At 37.0% G+C, this 26,424-nt stretch overlaps 1 protein-coding gene across 5 annotated transcripts in view; it reads left to right on the top strand.

Annotated features, from left to right (window-relative positions):
- Positions 1–26,424, top strand: part of TppII (Tripeptidyl-peptidase II) — a 362,245-nt gene that overhangs the window by 269,649 nt on the left and 66,172 nt on the right. For all 5 annotated transcript variants that reach the window (XM_067100130.1, XM_067100128.1, XM_067100131.1 and 2 more), the window contains exons 22-23: positions 6,780–6,939; positions 13,270–13,499. In XM_067100130.1, the coding sequence (XP_066956231.1) occupies positions 6,780–6,939; positions 13,270–13,499 (390 nt within the window). The remainder of the gene's footprint in view (positions 1–6,779; positions 6,940–13,269; positions 13,500–26,424) is intronic.

Here is a 26,424-nt window from a genome sequence, read left to right as displayed (position 1 = left end):
GTGTGGGAATCAGCCATCTTTATTAGTAGGTAATATTCATAGAAGCTGGAGTTTTACATAAGATATAATTTTATTTCCTATAAATTTTAATTATATTATAAATGTATGCTACACTGTGTAGTCCTTTAATTAACATCAGCGTCAATGACCATAGAAGTCACGACACCTGATAACTAAAAGTCATTCATTCATTCATTCTCAAATAATATAGATTTTCATGATAAAATCTATTATTTGGATGCTTAACTATTGTTAAAGTAGACCCTGCCCAACTTCCCCAAAACTTTGTGGACTGGCAAGGAGAATTTTGACACGAGGTGAACTAGACAGTCTTGTGGGTCAGCCAAGTGATCTTTTTCATTTTGAATGCCAAACCACCTTTCAGTGGCAACATATAGCTATCTTTAACAGTAGGAAAGACTCCAAATAATATATTTTATTATTTATAAATAAATTGTAGTTTATCATTGCCCTTGCTTGTACTGTACTACTACTACTACTACTCCTCATTTACTTTTGAAAGTACAAAGCAGATAAGGGCAGTCAGTGCATGAGGCAGGCAAGGCTTAGGGCTCAGTTAAAGCCTAAACTACTACCTGATCTTAAGTGCAAGTCAGCATACATTTATGATTTCACTGACTGTTTCAATCTGGCTGGTTTGTAAGTGGAGTTTCATGTATGTTGTTCTGTGAATTAATTTTCTTAGCTCTTTCTTCACATCTAATACTTTTAGGGCTTATTTCTTATTTTTCTTTTATTTCTTCTCTTTTGGGATTTTCACATTGCTGAACTTCAAATTGGTTTTTTAGAGATGACCTGGATCAAATGTAACTTGTAAAAAATTGTTTTTAGCAGTAAATTCTTTATACCAATCACACAAAGTATATTGTCCTCGTTGGTCCCTATTTGGAATATTTTCTTATATTTGGAGTGCTTCTGCTTCTGTATCCTTGCTTCGCAGAATTTGTCATTGCTAGTTTATCTGGTCGTTGATAGTTATAAAAATGAATCAGATCAGTGAGGCAAGAAGTTGAGCTGGGGAGAATCCTCCATCATCCTAAGTAACTTTGTAACACCTTTCAGTCTATCACATGCAATATTTACTGTTTTTGAGGTGAAACTTACCCTTTGTCATTTGCTTTATCTGCAGCTACTTAATGCGCATTTGACAGTGTTAAAATTGAAACAGTTGCTATGATCACTCCCTTTAGTTACCCCCACCCTTATGAGGGGCAGGGGTGATAAGACAGTGATTGTTTTGGGTGTCATTCTTCTCTTGTGTAGTCAAATGCTGTGAATTTTGGATTGTTTTTCCTTGTCTAGGTTTTGGTTTGCTATTGGCAGTATGGATTCTTCTCAATCTTCCCTATCTAAATCTGTTAGATTTTTTAAGGTAAGTGGTTGTAAGACTAGGTTATGTTAACTGAAGTACAATACTCACGAAATATGCATTGATTATCAAGGCGTAAATTGTGATTCAGAGAACTGTTGTGATCATTACAAGGATTGGTCTTTGGAAGAGATTAAGAAGATAGTAAACTGCGGAATTAGAAGAGAGAAGGAAAGAATTAGGAAAAGAGTAAAGAGAACAGCTAGTCTTATATTTAGGTCTTCCTTAGAATTAACACCTAGTCAAGAAGATAGAGATAGGTCTATAGAATCTTCTGTAGTGAATATACTGTAGATCCTTTTACAACCGCTAAGTCAGCTCATGGTAGTAGATTAGATTTAATGCAGTCGGATATTGTTTCAGTTAAATCTAGAAATTGAATTTGTGTAACAAATTTGAGTCTTGCATTGAATGTTTTAGTTTGGTTGCAAGGGCAGTTTCCCCACGTTCCTTGGTGCCCCTTGCCAAAAGGCCTGGTAGTCCCAGGTTTTCCAGACAAGGACTAACATCCCAGGATGTTCAAGGACTCTGCCCTCGATTTCCTGCCTTTGCTTCTCAGTCTTCAGGGGAAAAACTTAGGATGCACTCGCCTAAGGACAGGTATGATAGGGTGAAAAGGTCTAGACCTTTGTGTTTGACCCTGTTTTCCCATGGTTAGTCTAGTGTTTCATCTGAGCCAGGTTACCAATCGCAATCTGTAACAAGTGCTGACAATGTGCCTGCGGCCATCTCTAGAAGCCCTGGGTCTGTAGATAGGTAGTCAGGTAGTAAGCAATCGCACTAAGTTGCCCCTTCTGTTGCTGCTGGTCCAAGTTTTGGTTTTGACAAGGCTGCCCGTATGTCCGCATCTAAGGCTTTTGTGTCAAGAGGCTTTTATGGACTGCCTTTCCAAAGCAAAGGCTAAGCAGGCCAGATATTCTCATTCATCCATGAGTTCATTGAGTTCTGCTAGGCGATTGAGGCCTCAGGAGGCTTGAGTCTGCGCGCAGTATCAGCGAGTCCACATGAGGCAGCAAGGTGTAGAAATTCATTGAGGACACGAGAGGCGTCACGTCCTCTGTCTGTACGTAGGCTGCAGGAGGCATTAAGTGTGCATGAATGGATTCATAGTGGCCTCAGTGGGGAGCATCAGGCTTATCCAGTTTTGGAGGGTAAGTCACCTAAGAAGAAGGGTTCTCTCTCCCATGTGTTTGCTGAATTGACTCCATCTGGTATTGAGAGAGAGTGTATGACTTTCAAGTTTCTGCCAGAGTGGATTAGGAGAACTTAAGCTCCTGGCTTTGCAAGATCATCTGGTTCTTGGGCTACTACTTTTTGTCTGTGTTGAGGAAGACTCTCATAGGTCCAGCTCTTCCTGTCAGAATTCTCCCTTGCTGCCTGTATGGAATTTAGATAAGAAAGAGGAGCACTTAGAATCTGTCCACTTAGTTTTTAAGGAACTGATTCAATTGTGCTTGGACAGATATCGGCAGTTCTGTTTGGTTGCATCTTCTAATGCGCCCCGCTCTCTAAGAGCCTCCAGGTTGGGGTTAACTCTTCTCCTCTCCCTTTTAAGCTGTCAGAGTCTGTACTTGGGAGATTTGACTCGATCGCAAAGGTTTTGCCTAAGAAAATCTCCTCTAAAGGATCCTCTCTCTTGTCTTCCTTCCTGCCTGATAGGAAAACTAATAGGTACAGGCAGCCGCGGTTAACAGTGGGTGTTCCATTCCTGGGCGAGCACCAGTATCCGAAAATCGCCGAATAACCAAAAATTGCCAATAATTTTGGTAATAAATGGCGTTTACGATGTCATAAGTGCCAATAAACCGCTTATTGGCACAGTTAACTGCTTATTAGCACTGATAAACTGCTTGCCGACTCCGATAAACTGCTTACGGATGCCGAAAATAGCTTACCATCACCGAAAATCAGGTTAACAACATTGTTAGCCAAGCACCTTAAAACCGAAATGCTGATAACCGATGCTGCCGATGACTGGGGGATACCTGTATCAGGCAGGGGACTTTCTCCTGTCTCATGATCAGGCTGTGGATGGTGCCTTTTTGTCCATGATTTTCTGGCCAAGAGAGGTGCTATTGCTTCAGGATTCAAGAGGCCAAGAATAAGTATAAGAGATAGGATAACACCATCAAAGCTGTCTTTTAGTGAAATCTTGTTGAACACTGTTGGACAGTGTTTGAAGGAGTTTGGTGAACTACTTCCTCCTTTGGCCTGTGATCCTTTTGATAAGGCCATAAGGTGTATTGCTTCTGTGGACAAGGCTTTTCTTGATGTGATAGATAAACTGTCTCATGTCACAAGCATGTCCCCATTCACCAACATTCAAGAAAGTTCCCATGCTTTGTCTTCAGGGGAAAGATGTATTAATTTCAAGCACTTTGTTTCGGTCCGAGTTCTGCACCCTAAGTTTTCACCAAGGTGCTTTGCAGAATGGTTTCACTCACTAGGAATAAAGAAGATGCTTCTGTACTTGGATGACTGGATTATCATTGCAATCTGTCCAGGTAGGATTGCCTGAGGGCAAGTACTGGGCTTGGTGAAAACCCTAGGCATACTAATAAATGCCACAAAGTCATCTCTGGAACTGACACAGAGTGACCTACCTGGACATGGTGATCGATACTGTTCTTTTCAAGAATTTCCAGTACAAGTTCATGTAAACAATCTGTTATTAATCATGTCTTTGACAGGCAGGGACAGGGAAGCTTTGTGCTAACTGCACGGAAACTGTCAATAAGCAGAGCTATTCATTCATTTCAGCTGGAAATGGTGAAGGTTTTGCAAAGGCGCTTTTATGAAGTATGGACATTGTCTTAAGAGAGAGGCTTCTCTCAAGGCTCTTTCTTTGAAAACTCTCTTTCTGGTGGCCTTGGCTTCAGCCAAAAGAGTAAGTGAATTACAAGTGATATCATTAGTAAAGTTTTCACTTACTGGGGCAGAACTATCTTTTTTGGCATCCTTTTTTTGCTAAGAATGGTGTAAAGATTTTTTTCTATCCCCTCTCTAGAAACTTGTATGCTTGAGGAAGGAGAACTACTTTGATCCCCTGTTAGGGCTCTCAGGATTTATATGTCCCATCGTAAACCATTCAGGAAGCAGTGTAGGAACCTATTTTGCACTATCAGGAATCCTGTGGTTCCTATGTCTGAGAATGCCATGGCTTTCTATACTAAATCCTATATCCTAGAAGCACACCATGCCGTGTCTCAGCAGATTGTCCCCTTACTGAAGATGAAGTCACATGATGTCTAAGCATTGGCTACGTCTGTTATTTTTCACCAGTGCCAGTTCCTCATTGGATAGGTGATTACCGTTCTCAGCTAGCGCTCTGCTGGCCCCATGTTCGATTCTCCAACCGGCCAATGAAGAATTAGAGGAATTTATTTATGGTGATAGAAATTCATTTCTTGTTATAATGTGGTTTGGATTCCACAATAAGCTGTAGGTCCCAATGCTAGGTAACCAGTTGGTTCTTAGCCACATAAAATAAATCTAATCCTTCGGGCCAACCTTAGGAGAGCTGTTAATCAGCTCAGTGGTCTGGTTAAACTAAGGTAACTTTTTCACCAGTGCCGCTCTCCAGACCATCTAGTTTTGGCAGCGCAGTGCAGATGTAGCTCTCAAGTAGTTGGAAGCTTTGCTTCTAATACTTGAGGGAGATTGAGATCCAGTATGAAGGCTGACATAGGCTAGCACCTACAGTTTTGGCAGGGAAAGTCATCTCCTAGTCTTTCCCTTATGTGTTATGAACATGTAAAGGTTCTCACTATTGACCACTACTTTCGGTAAATGGGGAACCACATGCATTTGAGTTTATACAGGGTAATATCTTTCTATACTTTTGTGTTTAATTATTTTGCTTAGCAAAGTTATTAGAGTAAGTAATGTTTGTCTTATGTTGTAGAGCCATTGCTCCTCATTGGAGAAAGCTACCATGAGCTGATTAAGTACTGCTTTGTTTTTTTACATAATGGTCTTGTTGTTTTGGGTGTGAGGTGCCACAACAACTCAGTTAGGTAGGTGGTAACTCTTTAAGGATTATGGTTGAGTTGTGGTTGTAGCTCCTATCAGCTATATAAGCCTGAGGCACAGAGGCCTAACTTGCCATTTTGCATTGCACAGTTGTCAGCCAATGTTCCACCTCCTACAGTAGTGGACCTCACCTGATGAAGATCCTCATCTGACAAGTACTTGCTGTGGGATCATATTCATCAGGTGAGCAATAATAAAGATATTTCAAATGATATCTGATAAATTGGTTTCAGGGAGATCTCTTACCCTCCTCCAGCACACAGAATTGGGGTCTGCAAATGATAGAGTAAATTTCACCTCAAAAAAAGTTATTTTTATGATAAAATAAACTTTTTAGGAACTTACCCTCTATCATTGAGATGCCTCCCCCTTCCCCTCTTAAGAGATTGAGAAAAGAATGGCAACCAAAATAATCGCTGCCGTACCTCCACCCTCCAAAGAGTAGGGATAACTAACAAGAGAGCTCGTCAATGATTTTTTAAAATTCTAACACTTGACGAACCCACATTAAGTAGACACAGATAAAGCAAATAATAGAGGGTAAATACCAGAAAAATATTTTTTATCATAAAAATCACCCTATGTTGAGATTATTAATCTCTGGATTGCTTTTTTCTGTTTTTCCCTTTTGCGTCAAGGTATTTCCCTGTTAGGTTTTCCTTGATTTCGTAATTTTCTTATTTCTCAAATGAGTTCTGTTGATTCCTCAGGGGTAAAGTTGCATATTTTCCTTAACTCTTGTTTTGATTTAAAGGTTAGCTAGTTAAGGCCCCTAAAAGAAAAGCAGTAGGAATTTAGCTGTGCCTCTGCTCTGGACAAGGTAACAGGGGGAGTACTTTCACAGTGACACCCTTCCCCAATCATTTATAAATAATATTATTCAAAGTAGGGAAGATAAAAAGTAAATAGGAAGTAGGAAATACAAATTTTTAAGATTTTTTAATCTTGATCTTTGTCTTGAGGTTGTGTGTCCTCTTTTGTTTGCTGCATGAAGATCTATAACTTGAAGGGTTTAGTTTTATTTGTACATATCTGCATAAACATGGGAAAATTGTGTTACCACAGAAGAAAGGCAGATTTTTATTTGGATCTTAATTTAGTTTATTTTTCAGGTACAGTATTCAGGTTGATACAGTAACTGTATCATTCTGTCAGTTTACAGTAATAGTATAATAGACAGTTTCCTTTCATAAAAGAATCGTCTAAACATCAGATTTACACATTAGGAATGTCATTTATGGCAACATTTTAGTGATTTAATGAAAATAAAAGTTATTGCAGTATTTTTTAAAGTTAAGAGACTGGTAAGTTACATTTAACTCTGTAATTATTGACCTCTGTTTCTTTCTTGTTGAAGGATCAGTACCCATTACGAGTGGTGGTGACAGAACTACCATGTAAGAAACGCAGTACAACCAGCAGTGGCACCGGAACAGAAGAAAAGAAAGAGACAAAGACTCATGCTGATTATTTGGAAGCCCTGAGAGATCTGCAAACAGCTTGGATAGCTAAATTAGGTACGACATGTGATCCACATTGTATATAGGAATATTAAAATGCACTAAACAGTGTTGAAGTTGTTACAAAGTTTAATCTACACTGTATGAAGAAAGCCATTATGAACAGAGTAGTAAGTTAATGGGAGTAATGTAAAGGCAGTGATGTTGAGGGGATTTATTCACATATGAGAATTAAAAGGCATGAAATATAATAAATTGAAGACTTAAATGCAACCAGTAATTGATGACGTTATAAACACTGCACATGGGTAGACATGTATTAAAATTCCATTTTATACATGTACTTTACTTTGTATAAGGGAAATATTCTCTGGTAATGTACACTGAAGTAGTGATCTGTATGATTATTTGACCATTACTTGTATGATTATAGGAAGTCAAGTTACTCGATAAATTGAATTTTCATGCTAACTGATTAATCACATAGAGCCCAAATTGCTGTTGCAATGCCCTCAGACATGCCTGTTGTGAAATCTTAAAAGGTGACTTAGTAAAAGAGATAAGAACAACTTTGGTTGGTAGTAACATACCGAGTCATTCTGTTGTAAGGTAAGGTCTGACACAAAACAAAGGAGGGGAAAGAAGGTGAACGGTTAGTATGTAATTAGTGGGTTTGTATGTAAATTTTTTATTCTTTAGAGCCCAATTCACAATTTAGGCTGGAAGTTGAGCTGATGGAGATTCACAGTCTGTGCAAGGGTCTCTGAAAGGTGAGATGACCTTGATATCCACAACTCTAAGATCCTTTGAAGCAGTCTTCAGCTCCTGAAGCAATCCTGGAGAAATGCCAATTGGATTATAACATCTTAAATTCTTAAAGATTCCAGGATCCTTTGAAGCCATTCAAAAAGTTTCTGGGAATTCCAAAGGCTTTTGTCTCCCATTTTTTCTCCATAAAACAATGTTCTTTAATCTTGGAGATGAAAGGCTTGAAGACATCTTCTCAACTCCAGGATCCTTTGAAGCAATCTTCAGCTCCTGAAGCATTCCTGGAGAAACACCCATTGGATTATAATGTCCTCTTGAATTCTTAAAGACTCCAGGATCCTGTAAAGCCATCTTCAGCTCATAAACAGATCCATAATCTGTCTTTAGAATCATTTCTTCCTCCTCCTGGAGAAATGCCTATTGGATTATAATGTCATCTTAAATCTTAAAGACTCCAGGAACCTGGAGCCCTTGGAATTCCCAGAAGCGTTTGGTCAGCCAAGCGGATGCTCACGATCGCTTGCATTTGCTAGTTCCCATACCCATACCCATACCCATACCCATATCTGTATCATACTCATATCCGTACCATACCCATACTTATATCTGTACTATACCCATACACATTCCTATACCCATACCCATATCCATACCATATCATACTCTTACCAATATCGGTAACAGTACCCATACCCATATCTGGGCCATAGCCACACCCATACCCATACCTGTACTATGCCCATACCTATATAATATACTCATACCCATACCTGTACCCATATCATTCCATAACCATATCCATACCCATACCCATACCATACCATACCATACCATTCCTGTACCCATAATCACATCCACAGCTAAATTAACCTTACTAATAATAGTCAGCAAAAGTCTACAGGCAGCACCAGCCCCGTTTACCTTCCGGTAATATTATATGTAGACTCCTGGATTGGTGTGGGACGTCAGAAACCTGACCTGTCTCAGAACCCCAAACCAAGAGGTAGTTCTCATTCGGGGATTCCTAAGAGGGGGTTTTTGATCCACCACACGGGGTCTTCCTCTTAGGCCTTCTGCACCGAAAACAACTCTTGGGACATCAAATGTTATGGAGTCTGAAATCGGCTCCACAACACATGGAAGACCCAAAGCTCTTTACTTTGGACAATCCTTACAAATCTATAAACATTTTGTTAATAGTACTTAGTCTCAACATATTTTATTTCATCATAAAACATGGAAAATTCAAAGCAAGAAAACACAGATATATGGCCAAATCAGAATGAAACATATATATATGGCCAAATCAGAATGAAATATCTACAGGACCTTTGTAAAAATAATGTTGTCAGTTACAGTATGGTCTCCAATTTTCCCTTGCTGCGAGTTCTCAAAACCTGAACATGAAGTGAATCAAATGAATGATGTGAGAGCAGGTAACATATAACTGGCCATGTGTGAAGATGTTTGTTCTTGTGCTTTGTTGATGGTCATGGCATACGCTAACTTCACTGGAAATTGTATGCAGCAAAGATTGAATGGCACATTGACGCCAGCTTTAGTATTGAGTGCAGCACCCTTGCTTTAATATCAATTACTACTATTCTAGTGCCATTGCAAAGGCCCTTGGCCAAGCACAGATTGTGAATAAGCATAACAACTACACCTTTCTTCAATTTCAGTGCATTTGGGGGGCAGCCCAGCCAATTTAACAGTGTTCAAGAATTTTAGAGAAACGCCCATTGTATTTAAACGTATTCTTGAAGATGTCTTCACAACTCCAGGATCCTTTGAAGCAGTCTTCAGTTCCTGAAGCATTCCTGGAGAAACTCCCATTTGATTATAACATCTTAAATTCTTAAAGACCCCGGGATCCTGTGAAGCCATTCAAAAGGCTTCTTGGAATTCGGAAGGCTTTGGTTTCCAGTTTCTTTTCCATAAAACTGTTCTTTAGTATTGTGCAAGAATGGGGGAAGCCCACGTTCTTGGAAATGAAAGGCTTGAAGAAGTCTTCACGACACCAGGATCCTGTGAAGCTGTCTTCAGCTCCTAAACGAATCCAGAATTTGTCTTTGGAATCATTTCTTCACCTCCTGGAGAAGCGCCCGTTGGATTGTAATGTCTTCTTAAATTCTTAAAGACTCCAGGATCCTGTGAAGCCATTCAGAAGGCTTCTTGGAATTCTGAAGGCTTTGGTCTCCAGTTTCTTCTCCATAAAACTGTTCTTTAGTATTGTGCAAGAACGGGTGAAGCCCACATTCTTGGAGATGAAAGGCTTGAAGAAGTCTTCATGACACCAGGATCCTGTGAAGCTGTCTTCAGCTCCTAAATGAATCGAGAATTTGTCTTTGGAATCATTTCTTCCACCTCCTGGAGAAGCACCCATTGGATTGTAATGTCTACTTAAATTCTTAAAGACTCCAGGATCCTGTGAAGCCATTCAGAAGGCTTCTTGGAATTCTGAAGGCTTTGGTCTTCAGTTTCTTCTCCATAAAACTGTTCTTTAGTATTGTGCAAGAACGGTGAAGCCCACATTCTTGGAGATGAAAGGCTTGAAGAAGTCTTCATGACACCAGGATCCTGTGAAGCTGTCTTCAGCTCCTAAATGAATCGAGAATTTGTCTTTGGAATCATTTCTTCCACCTCCTGGAGAAGCACCCATTGGATTGTAATGTCTACTTAAATTCTTAAAGACTCCAGGATCCTGTGAAGCCATTCAAAAGGCTTCTTGGAATTCCGAAGGCTTTGGTCTCCAGTTTCTTCTCCATAAAACTGTTCTTTAGTATTGTGCAAGAATGGGGGGAAGCCCACGTTCTTGGAGATGAAAGGTTTGAAGAAGTCTACACGACACCAGGATCCTGTGCAGCTGTCTTCAGCTCCTAAACGAATCCAGAATTTGTCTTTGGAATCATTTTCTTCCACCTCCTGGAGAAACATCCATTGGATCATAATGTCTTCTTAAATTCTTAAAGACTCCAGGATCCTGTGAAGCTGTCTTCAGCTCATAAACGGATCCAGAATCTGTCTTTGGAATCATTTCTTCCATCTCCTGGAGGAACACCCATTGGATTATATCATCATCTTAAATCTTGAAGACTCGAGGATCCTGGAGCCTTTGGAATTTCCAGAAGCCTCGGGTCTCTCTCTCTCTCTCTCTCTCTCTCTCTCTCTCTCTCTCTCTCTCTCTCTCTCTCTCTCTCTCTCTCTCTCTCTCACACACACACACACACACACACACACACACACACACACACACACACACACACACACAGAGAGAGAGAGAGAGAAAGAAAGAAAGGCAGCCAAGGAAATAGATATAATAGAAGGTAGTAATGTGCGTTGTGTGAGAAAGAATGAAAGAGTGGCAATATTTGATAGAAAGATACTTGAGCAGTTGAATGGTGTAAAGATTTCATAAAATCATGAATATATATATATATATATATATATATATATATATGTCATCCCTCATCTATCATGGTGGTTAGGTTCTAGAAGCCCCCGCGATAGGCGAAAATCTGCGAGGTAGAAACCTTATAATTATTTTACTATTTACTGTATACGTGTATATTTCAAGGCTTTATAAACCCTCCCCACACTCTTAAAAACCTTTCCCACACTGTCATTGACCTTTCCGACACTGTTATAAACACTTCCTATGCGCTTAAACACTTTCTGTACTCTTAAACCTACATAACAGTTCACGGAACAAAGCATCAACAATAATAAAAATTCTCTTGTGTATGTACTTGTTACAATGATTTACTAATTTCCAAATACTAATAGTAATGTAAACACATTAATGTTATTTCACTTACAAAATGCATTTAGTATACTGCATTATTATCTTGATCTGTTATCACTGTAATATGCGTAAAAAAAACGATCGTCCCACATTTTGTAATGTTTACGTTTTGAGAATCAGCTAACTGAAGCTGCTCACTACTACCAAAAGAATTAGGAAAATAAGTTTTTAGTTGTTAAAAGAAACAAATTTATTAATAGAATTATTGTTTTTAATTTTGTACTTAAACGTTTATGATAGAGTAATTCATATTTCATTGAGAGAGAGAGAGAGCGAGCGAGCTGGTGTTTACTACATATAAAAGATGTCTCAGCACAGTAGCTTGGGACGAGACTAAGTCTTTACTTGACAAGCTGGGGATAAGAGAATGTACAGTAACCTCGAGTTGCATATATATGAAATTCGGATTTTAAATATTTTTACCGTGATTAGAGATGAAACGTCAACAGTGATATAATATTCTCTTGTGTACTGTTATATGTGTGATAATCTTAGAGTCAACTACTAAACTTGTAATGAAGCAAGGTTCAGTAAATCAGAGAAAGAAAAATATGGCAACACGAACCTACGTACAGTAAAAACAGTTACAGGTGTCGGGACAATGGTTTTTTTATACATACAGTATATTACGATAATAGATCAATATAGTTTATTCTGTAAGTGAAATAAAGTTTTAATGAAATTTTGCTGCTTTTTCATTAAAAGATATGCATACTGAGAGAGAGAGAGAGAGAGAGAGAGGTTGAACTGGTGTGTTTATGTATATTGGTAAGCTGTTTTGTGATTTTGTGGGACTTTAATTTAGCATTTTACATATCTTTTGCTCTTTACATTAATATTAATATTTGAAAATTAGTAACTTTTTTTATCATAAAAAATGTATTTAGTCATGAAAATAAACATTTTAGGTTAGAAAATGCTTATTTTACCACAAAAATAAAAATAATATGTTCCGCAAAATCCCGCAATATAGCGAAAAATCCACGATACAAATTTAGATATATTAAATTAAAGAATCCGCGATGTACTTTAGTGAGACTGCAACGAGTGAACCGCGATATGACGAGGGACGATTTGTAATATATATAGTACAAACAGATACCAGCACTTTATTTTTATTCAATTTTGTTAACTATAAATTTTTATTAAAATATATAAAACATGAAACATTAAAAGAAAACATTTTAACGGTATGTAAAAGTGAGGATATTGAAACCATTAATAGTTCATGTTCAAAGCCTAAAAAATCATTACCGACTTCATCATCATAATGCTCATGAAAACCAATGCTGGTGTTGTTATTGCTGTCCACATTGTAGGGAGATACTGCTTACAGTGTTTCTTACAGTTTTCTGTGAGTTGCATATTGTAGATAGTATAAAGGGTTCTGTGCAGCAACTTTTCAACCCCAGCTGCATCACTTTAACCCTTTTACTTATCACATTTCCTACCTTTTCAACTCATCGTATCTCAGTTTTCACTTGATCTTTAAAAACAAATTGATCAGGCGAGCCCTACTTATCTTGAAATGTAACTCTGTGTCTCTTATTAAACTTCTTTGTAATAGATTAAAAAAAAGAAAAATATTTTATAAGCAGTATTATGGTTATCTTAAGTAATGCCTTTATTCTTATTGTGCTGTCATGTAGGCATTTCAGATGTGCTGAAGTCTGTAGAAATCCATGTTGATCATTGTGTAAGTATGTCCTTGTTGCATTTTTTGCTGATGTTCTCTGTCAGTTTGTTTAGGTAAAATATTTTAATGTTGTGAAATATGGAGATGCTTAAATTAAGTAGACTACTTTCAAAAACAGACAGTGAGAGTGGTGAGCAGATTCACCGTGAGGTGATGGCAACCCATCCTGACCACCTTGCTGCCCAGTTGGCTAGGCTACAAGCTCTTGATGCAGGTGGGGCACAAAATAGGGCTTTAGTTATTGCCCAAGCTAAGCAAATTGTTTCTGCAGTGGATACAGCTCCACTCCTAGCTTTCTACGGTACAAAAACAGACACTCGCTCTGATGCAGCAAAGATAAAGACACAGGTTAGTTTTGTATGCCCTTTCATATTCATGGTAGCCATATAAGTTTATGAGATATTATTGTTTGAATTTGTAATTCGTAGAAAATTTTGTGTTTTTCAAAATCTAGTACCCTTTAATACCATCTAAAATTAAAACATCTTTGAAAATTAGTTTTCACCATATTGATAAGGCAGCTTTCTTAGGAAAGCTGCCATGTTGTCAGTTTATTCTTCGTTCATATTATTTGTATAGTCACAGGCAATCTTTTTCAAGGTTTATTAATTACTGTAATATATGAACTGATTGTTTCACCCCAAAACCCATTACTTTCAATTAGCCAGTTGTATGGTCCAAAAAATTCCAGAAACTTCAGTCATTGTCAGTGTAAATCTGAAAGAATTGGTAATAGTCAGCCCAGGTCTCCAGTAGTTAACTGCCTCTCTCTTCATGTGTTTATGATACTGTTCACTGCCTATGGTAGATTTATCAAGACAAAGTATAATCTTAAAGGTAAAAATCAAATGGCCAGGAACAATCCTTAGGGCTCCATTTTTCATTTGGGAAACATATGTTGTTAGATATGGGAATTCCAGTGGTTGTTGATGTGTCTACCTCTATGGAGGCCTGACCAGCAAATGCTGGTCTAATCCAGTGTCTGATTGCAGTTTAGTCTCTCAAAAGGCTGGAACAGTTGCTACTTTTGCCAGTCTTGTTGCTGAGTCTGTGGATGCTAGTCTCACAAAAACATCTGCTCAAAGTTGGTAACGCTTTACCTGATAAATAGATACTAGGAAAGTATCCCTCAGGGTATTTTTATTGTCACACTTTTTATCCTCCGCCCAAATGGTGTAGTAGCCATTACTCTTAGGTCTTAATTGTAGTTATTCAGATCGAGTATTTCTTACTGTTAAAGATAGCTTATATCTTCATGCCATTAGGAGCGATCAGTATTAAAAAAACAAAATGCAAGGACTGACTGTATAATCACCTGTTTCCCAGTAGGTAGCATTGGAATTTTTAGTCTTGTCAGAATTCTTCATGCCATATCCTTGTGCATATGGTGTGAATCAGCAGTAATACTTTTTACTATTTCTGGTTGATTTTCTCCTGTATGGCATTTAGCTTGTTTTTTGGGTTTGCATTATGTCATCTAGAGCAAACAAGAGATAAAAGCATTAGTCTGTATAGGAACGAGTTTTGTGTAAATCAAATGTTATGGTTGTGCATGATGGCCATGTATGTGTTAGTCTACGTGTAGGGACACGAATGTGCTTTCTCTTCTCATAGTAAAGAAATGAGTTATGAAAGGATGAAGAATTTTGTGAAGTATTGGTAGTTGCGAGAGGCTGATATATACATACACAATTTGTTATGGTTGGCCATAAGCCTACTCAATCTGTTCTTTCTTCTTCTGGTGTTCCTTCCCCTCCGCCTCCATTGCCTGATAGGTTGATTCTTCTCTCATTACCTCAGCTCTGCCACCTTATGCTCCCTATGTGGTTCAGGAGAAAGTGATAGGTAAATTGATGAATAGTCTTTTATTGGTTATGCAGTTGACCATAGTGATCGACCTATTTTGGTTCCCCCACAAGAGAGGTGTTGGAGTCTTCATCTGTCTGGACTGCTCTGTATCTGTTGGTCTTCTCGCTGACAGGGAACCAAGATGTATTTTGAGGCCAAGGTCTGTGCCCTTTGCTACCTCTTTCTCAACCATCTAACAGCTTGAATTCAACGTATTCTCTGAAGGATTTATTTGGTAGAGCATTGTGTTCATGTTTACTGGCTCACTTATTATCCTTTTTTGGAGAGAGTGATAATGATGTGTGTGAACTGGTGGAGTTATCTAGGGACTTGGACATATTGTTACATTTACTTTTGTAGTTTTTGAGCTGTGTTTCAGTACGTCTGTTGTTAATCACTTACTCGCCCTGTATCGTCTTCTGTTTCTGACATTAACCCTCCCCTTCTTAGTCAGTTCCCCTTTATCACCTCATATTCGTCACCTTTGACAAATGTTCCTATTTGTTCTTGTAGCTCTTCCTCTTTCACTGTTTATTTATCTAGATTATGCTAGCCTTGTGCTAGAGGAGGCTCTTGCCCCATGGCAATTGCCTCTTAAAGTGTTGAGCAGATGGCTCCAAGTATTGGCTTTGTTCCTTGGTGATGTCATGCAAGAACCCTCTACCTTCTCCCATCCAGCTTTCTCACTCCCAGCCGACTGGTACTTACTACTGGCATCCTGTGAAGTCATTGCTGACGTTTCCAGGAACATCTCCTTCTCTGACATTTCATCGCCTCACTGTCTTCATCTGTGGCCTTGCCATTTTCTACTGTCTTGATTCTTCCTGCCATTTTCAACAGTCTCTGTTCTTCCTTTAGTCTTAACCAGTTAAGCGTCCCCCCCAGGTGAGCTCGCTGCTAATGTACCGTCACGCTTTTTCTTGCAATTAGCGGTCATATCACTGATGATAGTTTTTCAAAGTTAATATTGATTTTTATGCTTATAATTTGTACTGTAGTTAAGAGTAGGAATTTTATTAAATGATGAGATAAAAAAAACTATTAATACTACTATTATTTTATTTCATAAGACTACAAAATACTGAACGAAAAGTGTTATACATACATGCACTATTATTCTTTTGTATGCCAATCTCTAAAGCAAGGGGCTACACACAATCCATCTATATACTCGTGATTGTGGAGACAAATGCTCTACATTCTCATCTAGAAATTGATTTGCAAATCTGTTTGTTTCTTTCACGAGGTAATCAATGATTTCATCATCAAATTATTTCTCAAAATATTCTAATGGATTCTCTTTATCCTCAACTGAAAATTTCACGCCGGGATCAGCAACAAAAGTAAAGGGATCTCTCTCTCTCTCTCTCCCTCTCGGAGTCCAGTCACTCGGCAATGAGAAGTCATCATCACTTCCGCTATCAGAAGAAAAGTTTGTTTCTTCAATATCCTCATGACTGGAGGATTCAGAACTAGAGCTCTCATCATCAAATATGTCTTCAGTATCAGACACCTCGTCTAGGATTTGATTTATCTCACCTGAAGACATACGCCTCCTCTTTGTGACATTCATTGAGAAAGACGTCAAGGCCAGATTGTCTCTGAAAACGCCAGAAGCGTGCAAAAAAAAAAATAGTCATCTAGGCATCAAAGCGACCAACTGAAAAGAGTTGCCAGGCAGGAAATAAGTCATCAATTACAGCTTACGTGTTCTGAGAGTGTTACCAAATGATGTTCCAACATTTTCCATACAAGTAAACGTATTATTACGGGGCTGACAGCTTGAAAAGCAGAGTTAAAGTCTTGAACGTAATATCCCGTTGAAGGCGCTACCGAGTAGATCGCAGTAAACGTATTATTACGTGGGTGACGCTTAACAGGTTATTGGTTTTCAACCCTGCTTTGGTTGAGTCTCCTTTAGTTTTCAGGAAATTCATGGTTTGCATTGTTCAACTTTCACTCCCTTTTGCTGAAAATGAAGTCGGTAATGAGCGCTCTTTTTGTATGTTTCTAACTTGGCTCCCATTAAAAACAACTAAGAAGTTAAAATTCATACTGATAATGTTATGTTTGCAAAATAAAAAGTCATTGCCATTTGGAAAAAGTGAGTAACAATTGAAAGAGAAAAGCTAGTAAAACTGTTTCAAAGTAAAATAGCTCTGCTTTTAACAAGAACAGTGTAGTGTGCCTGCAACTATGTTTGTGGAATGAGCACTTAAGAACCAACTACCATTCAATCTAAGCAATCTTGGAGGTGTATCACTTAAGATGGTTCTCGGAATGCCACTGCATTGGTTTCCAGTTTTATGAAGCTGCTTAGAGCTGTGTTAGGACAGATACAATGCAGTCGGCCCTCGTTAAGACAGACTAACAGGGGGCCTGGGGTGTCCGCCTTAGCCGATAGTCCGATTTAATCGGTGATATCTATATATATACCTATAAATACCTATAAATATGCTGTATTTCATTATTTTTATAAAGAGTATGGATAATAAACCAATGTAGAAATGTTTGAATTAAAGCTCATGGTAAAAGATGAAAAATGAAGAATAAAACATGATGAAAATGATAAAATTCAGCCGCATATGTAGCTGCCTAGGCCGAGACATGAACACATAATTGTTAAGTAAAATGAAGTGGAGTCTCCAAAATTAGAGTAAGATTGTTTTCCTTTTTTCTTGTTTTTTATTTTAGGTATTTATTCATTATAGTTTATTATCTAAATTTATACTTTTAAATAAATGTGAGATGATTAAGATCATCAGTAATAAAATAGTGCTACAATTAAGACCATAAGTTCACTAACACATTTTGTTTTCAGCAAAAACATTCCGTAAAATGCAAAAATATACGGGATCAAAATGGTTGTAATTGATCTTGTGAATTTTAGCGATAAGTAAGACTACAAAATACATGTCATCATGTGGATCTTGGAGAGGGTTGTTTTTTATTGTTACTGATGTCGTCATCAGTTTGCAGTCATCAGTCTGAGGACGGTCTGGTAATAGGAATCAGAAGTGATGACACATCACCATAACATATTGTTGTGGGATTTTTCATACCACTATAATATAGAGTTAAAATTATTGTTGAATTCATGTTTTCATGAATAAATAATTATATAAAGCAAGTTACAGTATTGAGTAATTTTTGCCATCAGCAGTCAAATAATCACAATCATGGCAGCATTCAAACTTAGTGCTGTTACGGCATATGTCTATAAATAGAACAGAGGTAGAGGGCTGTCATTGGCTAGCAGTCTCCATGTCAACCAGCCAGCCAGTCGGGATTTAGATGTATTCTGTTTGAGAAAGAACTTTTGCTCAGAGAAGCTAACGATGACAGTGCATGTGTTTTGAATACAAAATGTAGTTTCTAATAGTGTAAGTATTTTACTGGTTACATGAAGAATAGAATGAATTTCTTCTTATTACTTTGAGTGCAAAATTGTTGGTTGGAGATTCTTCAGCAACAATATATATATATATATATATATATATATATATATATATATATATATATATATATATATATATATATATATATATATATATATATATTTATATGTTATACTTCAGAAGGTATTTACTAAAGCTGCATTGACATACCTTTAAAACAAAAATTCTTCTCTTTAATCTCTTGAGGATAGAATTACACTGCATAGAGTGAATTGGCAACTCTCTCTCTCTCTCTCTCTCTCTCTCTCTCTCTCTCTCTCTCTCTCTCTCTCTCTCTCTCTCTCTCTCTCTCTCTCTCTCTCTCTCGTCATTTGCCACGTAAACACAAGTATTTTTCAGTAACTCAGCTTTTTTCTTCATAAAGTTTACCTTTGTCATGTCTTTTCTTTCCTAAAGAACATATGAAGCATCATACTGTAGCTATCAGTCAGGCAAGTGATAGGTAAAACTGTTAATGCTCGGTGATTTGCTACGATACTTCCTATCATTCCAGACAAAAGCATTTCTTAATGATGGTATGTACAGTGCGCAAGTTTAAATTGGGTACAAGTTAAAAGCATTTCAGTTCAGTACACTATAAATGCAGAATGGTATATATAAAATAAAAATATAAATGAAAAGTTTTCTATTTAGCTTTGGTGAATAAAAAAGGAAAACAGTATGCGACGAGCGGAGGAACAGTAACTATCTTAAATCTTGGTCGAACATTACGTATTTTAAATTGGCTGACCCTCTTCGATGTCCATCTTATCTGATATCCGGATTAATGAGGTCCAGCATAACGAGGGTTGACTGTATTAGTTTCTCACTATCCCCTGGTAAACATGTAATTTTCAAGTTATTGCACCATGAAAGCAAAGATTTCTCTAATCGGTAAGGTACTTCGGCCTGTATATGTATGCATACACAGTAATGCTTCAATTATCTGGATTAAAAGACCCAAGGGTCTGTTGGATAATAGTGAGTAAAAAAACCTAGGGGTGTTCAAGGGCAGTTCTGTACCCTTCCTCACCTAACCATGTCAGTACCACATAATTAAACACTCGGTATGCTTATAAACAACAACCATCAACCTTTAAACTGAAAACTTTATGTAAAAGGCAGTTATCTACATTTTTTCCCCATATTTGTAACAAACTATATTGCATAAATACACTTTGAAAAAAATGCACCCCCCATCTATTTCTTTCTCTTGTAAATAACATATTTCAGTAGGCAGGTAGCCTACCTGTGTTTACCCACAGCCTACCATGTTTTTATGACCAATAATGTATTTTTATACATCAACTTGATCAGTTGTTACCATATTGTATTACCATATTTTATTATCATATATGAGAACAAAATGTGCATGTATGAAATATAGACCTAAGCTAGTCCAGGTGTTTCTCATAGTATCCATTTGTAAAAGCCAAATAGGTTATTACAGCTGTATTTAAGACAAATGTAATGGTAATGAAACTGTTATTTTACTTACAGAATCCATTTATTATATTGATATATCGTCATCATAATATGTATAAAAAAAAGCCATCATCCTGCCATTTGTAATGTTTACGTTCTCAGAATCAGTTGATTGAGCCTACTACCAAAAGAATTAGGAAAATAATTTTTTAGTTGCTAAAAGAAATTAATGGATTAATGGAATTATTATTTTTGTGTACATAAATGTAAAAGGGATACACAAAGGTAAACTAATATACTCTTTGTTAAAGTAAAATCCCTCAAAATTACAAACAGCTGTTTCTCAATTCGTTTGTTTGCCGATGTAACATACCTCAGTTGGTGTTTCCTCTCTTTCTCTCTCTCTCTCTCTCTCTGTCTCATATATATATATATATATATATATATATATATATATATATATATATACATACATACATATACATACATACATATACAGTAAACCCCAGTATTTGCGGTCTCACAATACAGTAAACCCCCAGTATTTCACAATTCCTGGACTCACCTATTATGGATTTCTCTATGGAACATATATACGTATTATTTGCTGAAAATTCGCCCATTCACAGTATTTTTCACTGAGAAATATTCACCAATTACTATATTTTCATCTCATTTTCATGACTAAATGACTTTTTATGATAAAACTAAAATACTCAGGTAATGCTGGAGTTACGATAATTCACCTTACGATAATTCGATCTTGCAATGGGGTAAGCAATTAATACCGATACGACAATATTTATAAAATATTTTTAAATTTCGCGCGGGCGCAGGCAGCAGCGTAATCAGGCAGTGAGAGAGACTAAATTACAATAGACAACTTTTCCTCCATCTCTTTATCCCATCTTCTAGTTAAAGAACAGAGAATGATAAAAGTATTGTTAGTAACGTTATACTCTTGCATAAATGTATGTGTACAGCCATAAACTAGTTAAAAAAGTACAAGAGAATGATAAAAGTATTGTTAGTAATGTTATACTCTTGTGTAAATGGGCACAGCCATAAACAACCGACTGAGAAACTGTTGTTTTGCTTATAACTGAATTGGATAACGACAGCCATTTACCTGGTATTTCAACTATCTTAGAGTAATAAACAATTACCGTAGGTTATAGCACAAATGACGTTAAGTAGAATAGGACTGATATATAGATTGTCAAGGAAATATACTGCTGAATTTATGCTGCAAGTTGTAGTTGAAGCTGAGAAAACAGTGTTCAAGCTGCTAATGACTATACTGTAAATTATTGTGCATCGGCAACATGAATGAAACTCGACCATAATTAAAATTGGAGAGAACGTATTTTAATCAAAACTAATGGGCATGAAAGAACACATTACAGTTATTTTTACGCGGATAAACGATAAATACGTAAAGCTCGTTTTATGATGAAAGCTAGTGAAAATAGTGAATGGAATCTTGAATTTTTTTTTTTTACACAAATCAAACGGCCATCGTCATCTATTAACGAAAATAATAGATAAATTAATTTCACAACGACGAGACGTATTTTAGTTATATCTCAACTTAAAAAGACTTCGTATAACGAAAAATAACCTTGCTTCCCATAAATAAAGTATCTAGAGATTCATTTACGCTAATTAGAAGCAAGAAAAGCGCCCTGAACTGAATTAAATACGACGAAATAAACACCAAATAAACGATTTCCAAACCAAAACATTGATCGCCATGATCGCAGTTTATAATACAAAGCAATATAAGAATATATACAATATTATTGGATACAGTCAATTAAGGCATAACATTTTAAAAGATCCATGCAAAAGATGCACATTCGTTATGTTGACGTTTGTATAATAGGATATGTGATTATAGAGTACAGTATAATGTAGGCTACACTACTGTATATGTATACAATATACCATAGTGTAGGCTAAGCTGATTTTTTGTTATTCTATTTCTCCTTGTATTGACTTATCATAAGTCACTTTGCATGAACCTCCAGAATTAGCTGATATTAATAATTATACCGTGTATGTATAGAGTATACTTTATACTTTATAGTGTAGGGTAGGCTACCATATATATATACATGGTACTGAGTACCCTAGTGTAGGCTAGGCTATGTTCGATATAAGGTTTGGTATTTCTTACGTTTTTACCGACAAATGATGGTTTTTTTGGAACTTAACCCCATCATAAGTAGGATAATACTATACCTGTATAAGCATTTTTAGTTTGTTTTGTGTGTTTGAACTATCAAAATAGGCAGTTCTACGTGTTTTTAGAAGGATTCTAAGTATTCGCGATTTTTAACTATTTGTGGGGCGTGTGGCACGATTCATCTATCACGGGGTTTACTATATATATATATATATATATATATATATATATATATATATATATATATATATATATATATATATATATATATATATATATATATATATATATATGTATGTATACATACATACATACATACTGTACATACATACACAGGCAGTCCCTGGTTATCAGCAAGGGTTCTGTTCTGAGGATGTGATGATAACCGAAAATTGCCACTAATTGAAAATCTGTGATTTTCGGGGCTTTTTTGGCAATTTTCAGGGCGTATTGGTGCCGAAAGCACCAAGTTTCGTTTATTGGCGCCTCTGTTAGGTGTCTCGGCACCGATAAACAGAAATCTGCGATTTTTGGAAACAAAAATTGCTGATTTTTGTCGCTAAACAAGCCCCATAAAACTGGATCACTGTTAACTGGCGATGCCTGTATATATATATATATATATATATATATATATATATATATATATATATATATACATACATACATATATATACATATATATATATATATATATATATATATATATATATATATATATATATATATATATATATATATATATATATATATATATATATATATATATATATACATATACATATATATATATATATATATATATATATATATATATATATATATATATATATATATATATATATATATATATATATATATATATATATATATATATATAAGTGAATCCCACATTAGGAAAAGACAGGCAGAAGTTCAGTAAGCGCTTTTCACGTTTATTGACGATGCATCAATAAACATGAAATTTTTGTACTGAACTTCTGCCTGTCTTTTCCTGTGGATTCGTGATATACACTGAAGTCACGTGCATCTACTGTGATTTTTTACATATATATATATATATATATATATATATATATATATATATATATATATATATATATATATATATATATATATATATATATATATATATATATATATATATATATATATATACATACATACATACATACATACATACATACATACATACATACATACATACATACATACACACACACACACACACACACACACATATACACATACACACACACACATGTAGATACTGTATAGATTTGGATATAGATATAGATAGTTGACCCTGCAAAAGATATAGATATAAATAGTTGACTCCCACTTACAGCAAATACCCCGTATTCGTGTTCTCACGATTCGCGGACTCACGTATTCACAGATTTCTCTGTGGAACATATCTACCCATTATTCACAGAAAATTCACCCATTCGTGGTATTTTTTGCTGAGAAATATTCAATAATGACTGTATTTTCATATCATATCATTTTCATGACTAAATGCACTTTTTGTGATAAAACTATTAAAATGCTCAGGTATATGCATATTTAGAGGGCTTGTGTTTAAAGTATCAAAATAGGCAGTCCTAAGGGTTTTTAGAGGGATTTTAAATATTCTTGAATTTTAGCTATTCGCGGGGGCATGCGGTATTCATCCCCGCGAATATGTGGGGTATACTCTATTCGCAGTTCAGCATTTGTGGCTTCAGTTAATTGTGGATTTTTCTGTGGAACATATCTCTTAAGTATATCGCAGAAAATTCACTACTTTGCAGATTTTTTTACAGCAATATTTATTATTTACTGTATTTTAATATTTTCGTGATGAGATATACATTTTTTTACGATGAAAAAATGACTTAGAGTAATAATTTTCAAATATTAATGTTGGGATTAAAATAAGATGAAATGATAATAAGATTAAAGCATACGGGTACTCACCAATGATGAATGTTGATTAAAGATGTAGGGTCACCTCTTCCCCTTCTTCAGGCGATTTTTCAGAGGCTTGGGGAGGCACTTTTTAATGGGTTTCAGGAGGCTTTGGAGCATCCTTCATCATGGGCTTGAGAAACATGATGATAGGCAGCTGCCATCACTGCTTCTTCATGCTGATGACAGGGTTGTTATTATAGAGCACCATTGCTGCATCAAGGGCATTTGGACACTTTATGGAGCTTTCCATATAAGGATCCCATACTGAAGCACCTCCTTCACCTCCTTGATCATCCTCCTAAGTTAGGAAAGACACTCCAAAGACAGACCCTCATCCTCCTACTCGTCCCCTGAACCTGGCGTGTCTTCTTCCACGCTGGAAGATTTCGTCAGCTCTTCTAAATCCTGGTCCATCAGGAGGTCAGAGTGGACATTAATGAGGGTGCCTACTTCACCCTCAGTGATAACATTGAAGCCTTCTCCACCAAGCATCCTTGCCAATTGGACTGCCTTATCAATGGCCAAATGTTGAATTTCTTCAGGAGAGAAGCCCGTACAATCATAAACACACACTGGCCACAACTTCTTCCAGCATGCGTTGAGGGTCTCCTTTTTCATATCATTCAACGATCGGTCAATGTTGATCAGACATTTGGCAATCATGAATTTATACCAATACTCCTTCAAAGTAAATTCACTTTCAGCATCCATTGCATTCACAAGGTGCTTGAGGGAGTTCCAGGTTTTGAGTACCTGGAAGGCACGGATCAAGCCCTTGTCCATAGGCTGGAGGAGAGTAGTGGTGTTGGCAGGGAGGAACTCTAGCTGGACTCTATCGTAATAAAGATCCAGAGGGTGGCCACCAGCATTATATATAATCAGCAACAACTTCAACTCCATTCCCGAGTCATTGAGGCATTGCCTAACTTGGGGGATGAACCTCTGAATGTACCAGTTAGATGTAAGGACTTCGGTGATCCAGGCCTTTGGGTTGTCCATCTAAAACACAGACAGCAAGTGCTTGTTCTTATTCTTGAATGGGCTGGGGTTTGCAGCCTTGTAAATGAGGCCTGGTTTCAGCATGAAGCCAGCAGCATTGGCACACATTATGGGGGCAACCCTATCCTTCTGGGCCTTGAACCCAGAGGCTCTGGCATCATCCTTCATGAGGTATGTCTGTGAAGACATCTTCTTCCAGAACAAGCCAGTCTTGTCCATATGGAACACCTGTTGTTGGTGGTAGCCCTTGTCCCTGATGATTTTCTTGAATGCCTCGGGTTATTTTGTGGCTGCTTCCATGTCTGCCAATGCTGCTTCCCCATGCAGAAACACTCTTGGGTTGGAACTGCCTCTGAAAGATCCTTGCTGGCAGTAATTGGTGAATATTTCTCCGTGAAAAGTACCACGAATGGGCAAATTTTCCACGAATAATGTGTATATACGTTCCACAGAGAAATCAGCGAATAAGTGGTCTGCAAATCTTGAGACTGCCAATATGGGGGCTTACTGTATTTGAAAATGAACAAATCATTTTTCTATCATTAAAAATGTATTTAGTCATGAAAATAACATGAAAACAGAATGACTGACAGGTTCCGTAGACATAAACAAACCTAACACTTCATTTGGAGGTACAGCTGTAGTCCCATTGTTCTACAAACTACCCACATATTTTAGTTATGCTCTACTGTCATTTTAAAAATCGTTTCAAAATCATATTACAAAACAGCAAAATATCAGTAAAATGTACAGTATGCCAAGTACTTGATGCGCAAAGCATGTGATACGTAAATGACCCAGTATCTCTGTCCAGTTCACTGCGTAGGCCGCTACTGTTTGTTTTGCTGTGTAGTTTTAATCAGTATGTATCTTTTTGAGTCATGGCCTGAGATGCCTCCTAAATGCCATGCTGCTTCTTCAGCATCTGGATAAGAGCTTAAGTGCCAGAGGAAGGTCATGACACATGAGGAGAGGGCAGAAGATATTGATATGCTGTGTGAGGGAAAAAGTTATGCTGAAGTAGCCTCCCATTATGGCATGCCTGAGAGTGCTATCTACTTGATCGAGAAGGAAGAAAATGTTGCCACCATCATTCATTTGCTCTCTGACCCCCTGACGGCAGGGAATTTGGAACAATTTGAAGGTCTGTCCCAAATTCTGAGGAAAAGGAGGGAGCTGCAAAAGATGAAAGAGGCATGGGCTCCTTATATGGAATGCTCTGTAAACTTTTCATCTGCCCTTAATGCTGCTATGGAGCCCTGTAATAATCTCTTCATCAGCATGAAGAAGTACATGGCCATGATGCTGCCTCCTGAAATCCCTGAAGAAGTCCATGAAGTGACTGAAATACCTCCTGGTGAAGGGGAAGAAGCACCCCAGAGGACATGTAACTCCTCTGCTTTGCTGTGCAGTCATATCATCA

Source organism: Macrobrachium rosenbergii, chromosome 56, assembly GCF_040412425.1.
Source record: "Macrobrachium rosenbergii isolate ZJJX-2024 chromosome 56, ASM4041242v1, whole genome shotgun sequence".
Lineage (NCBI taxonomy): Eukaryota > Metazoa > Arthropoda > Malacostraca > Decapoda > Palaemonidae > Macrobrachium > Macrobrachium rosenbergii.
Note: the sequence above shows the minus strand (reverse complement) of the source record. Positions and strands in the feature narration are given on the sequence as shown.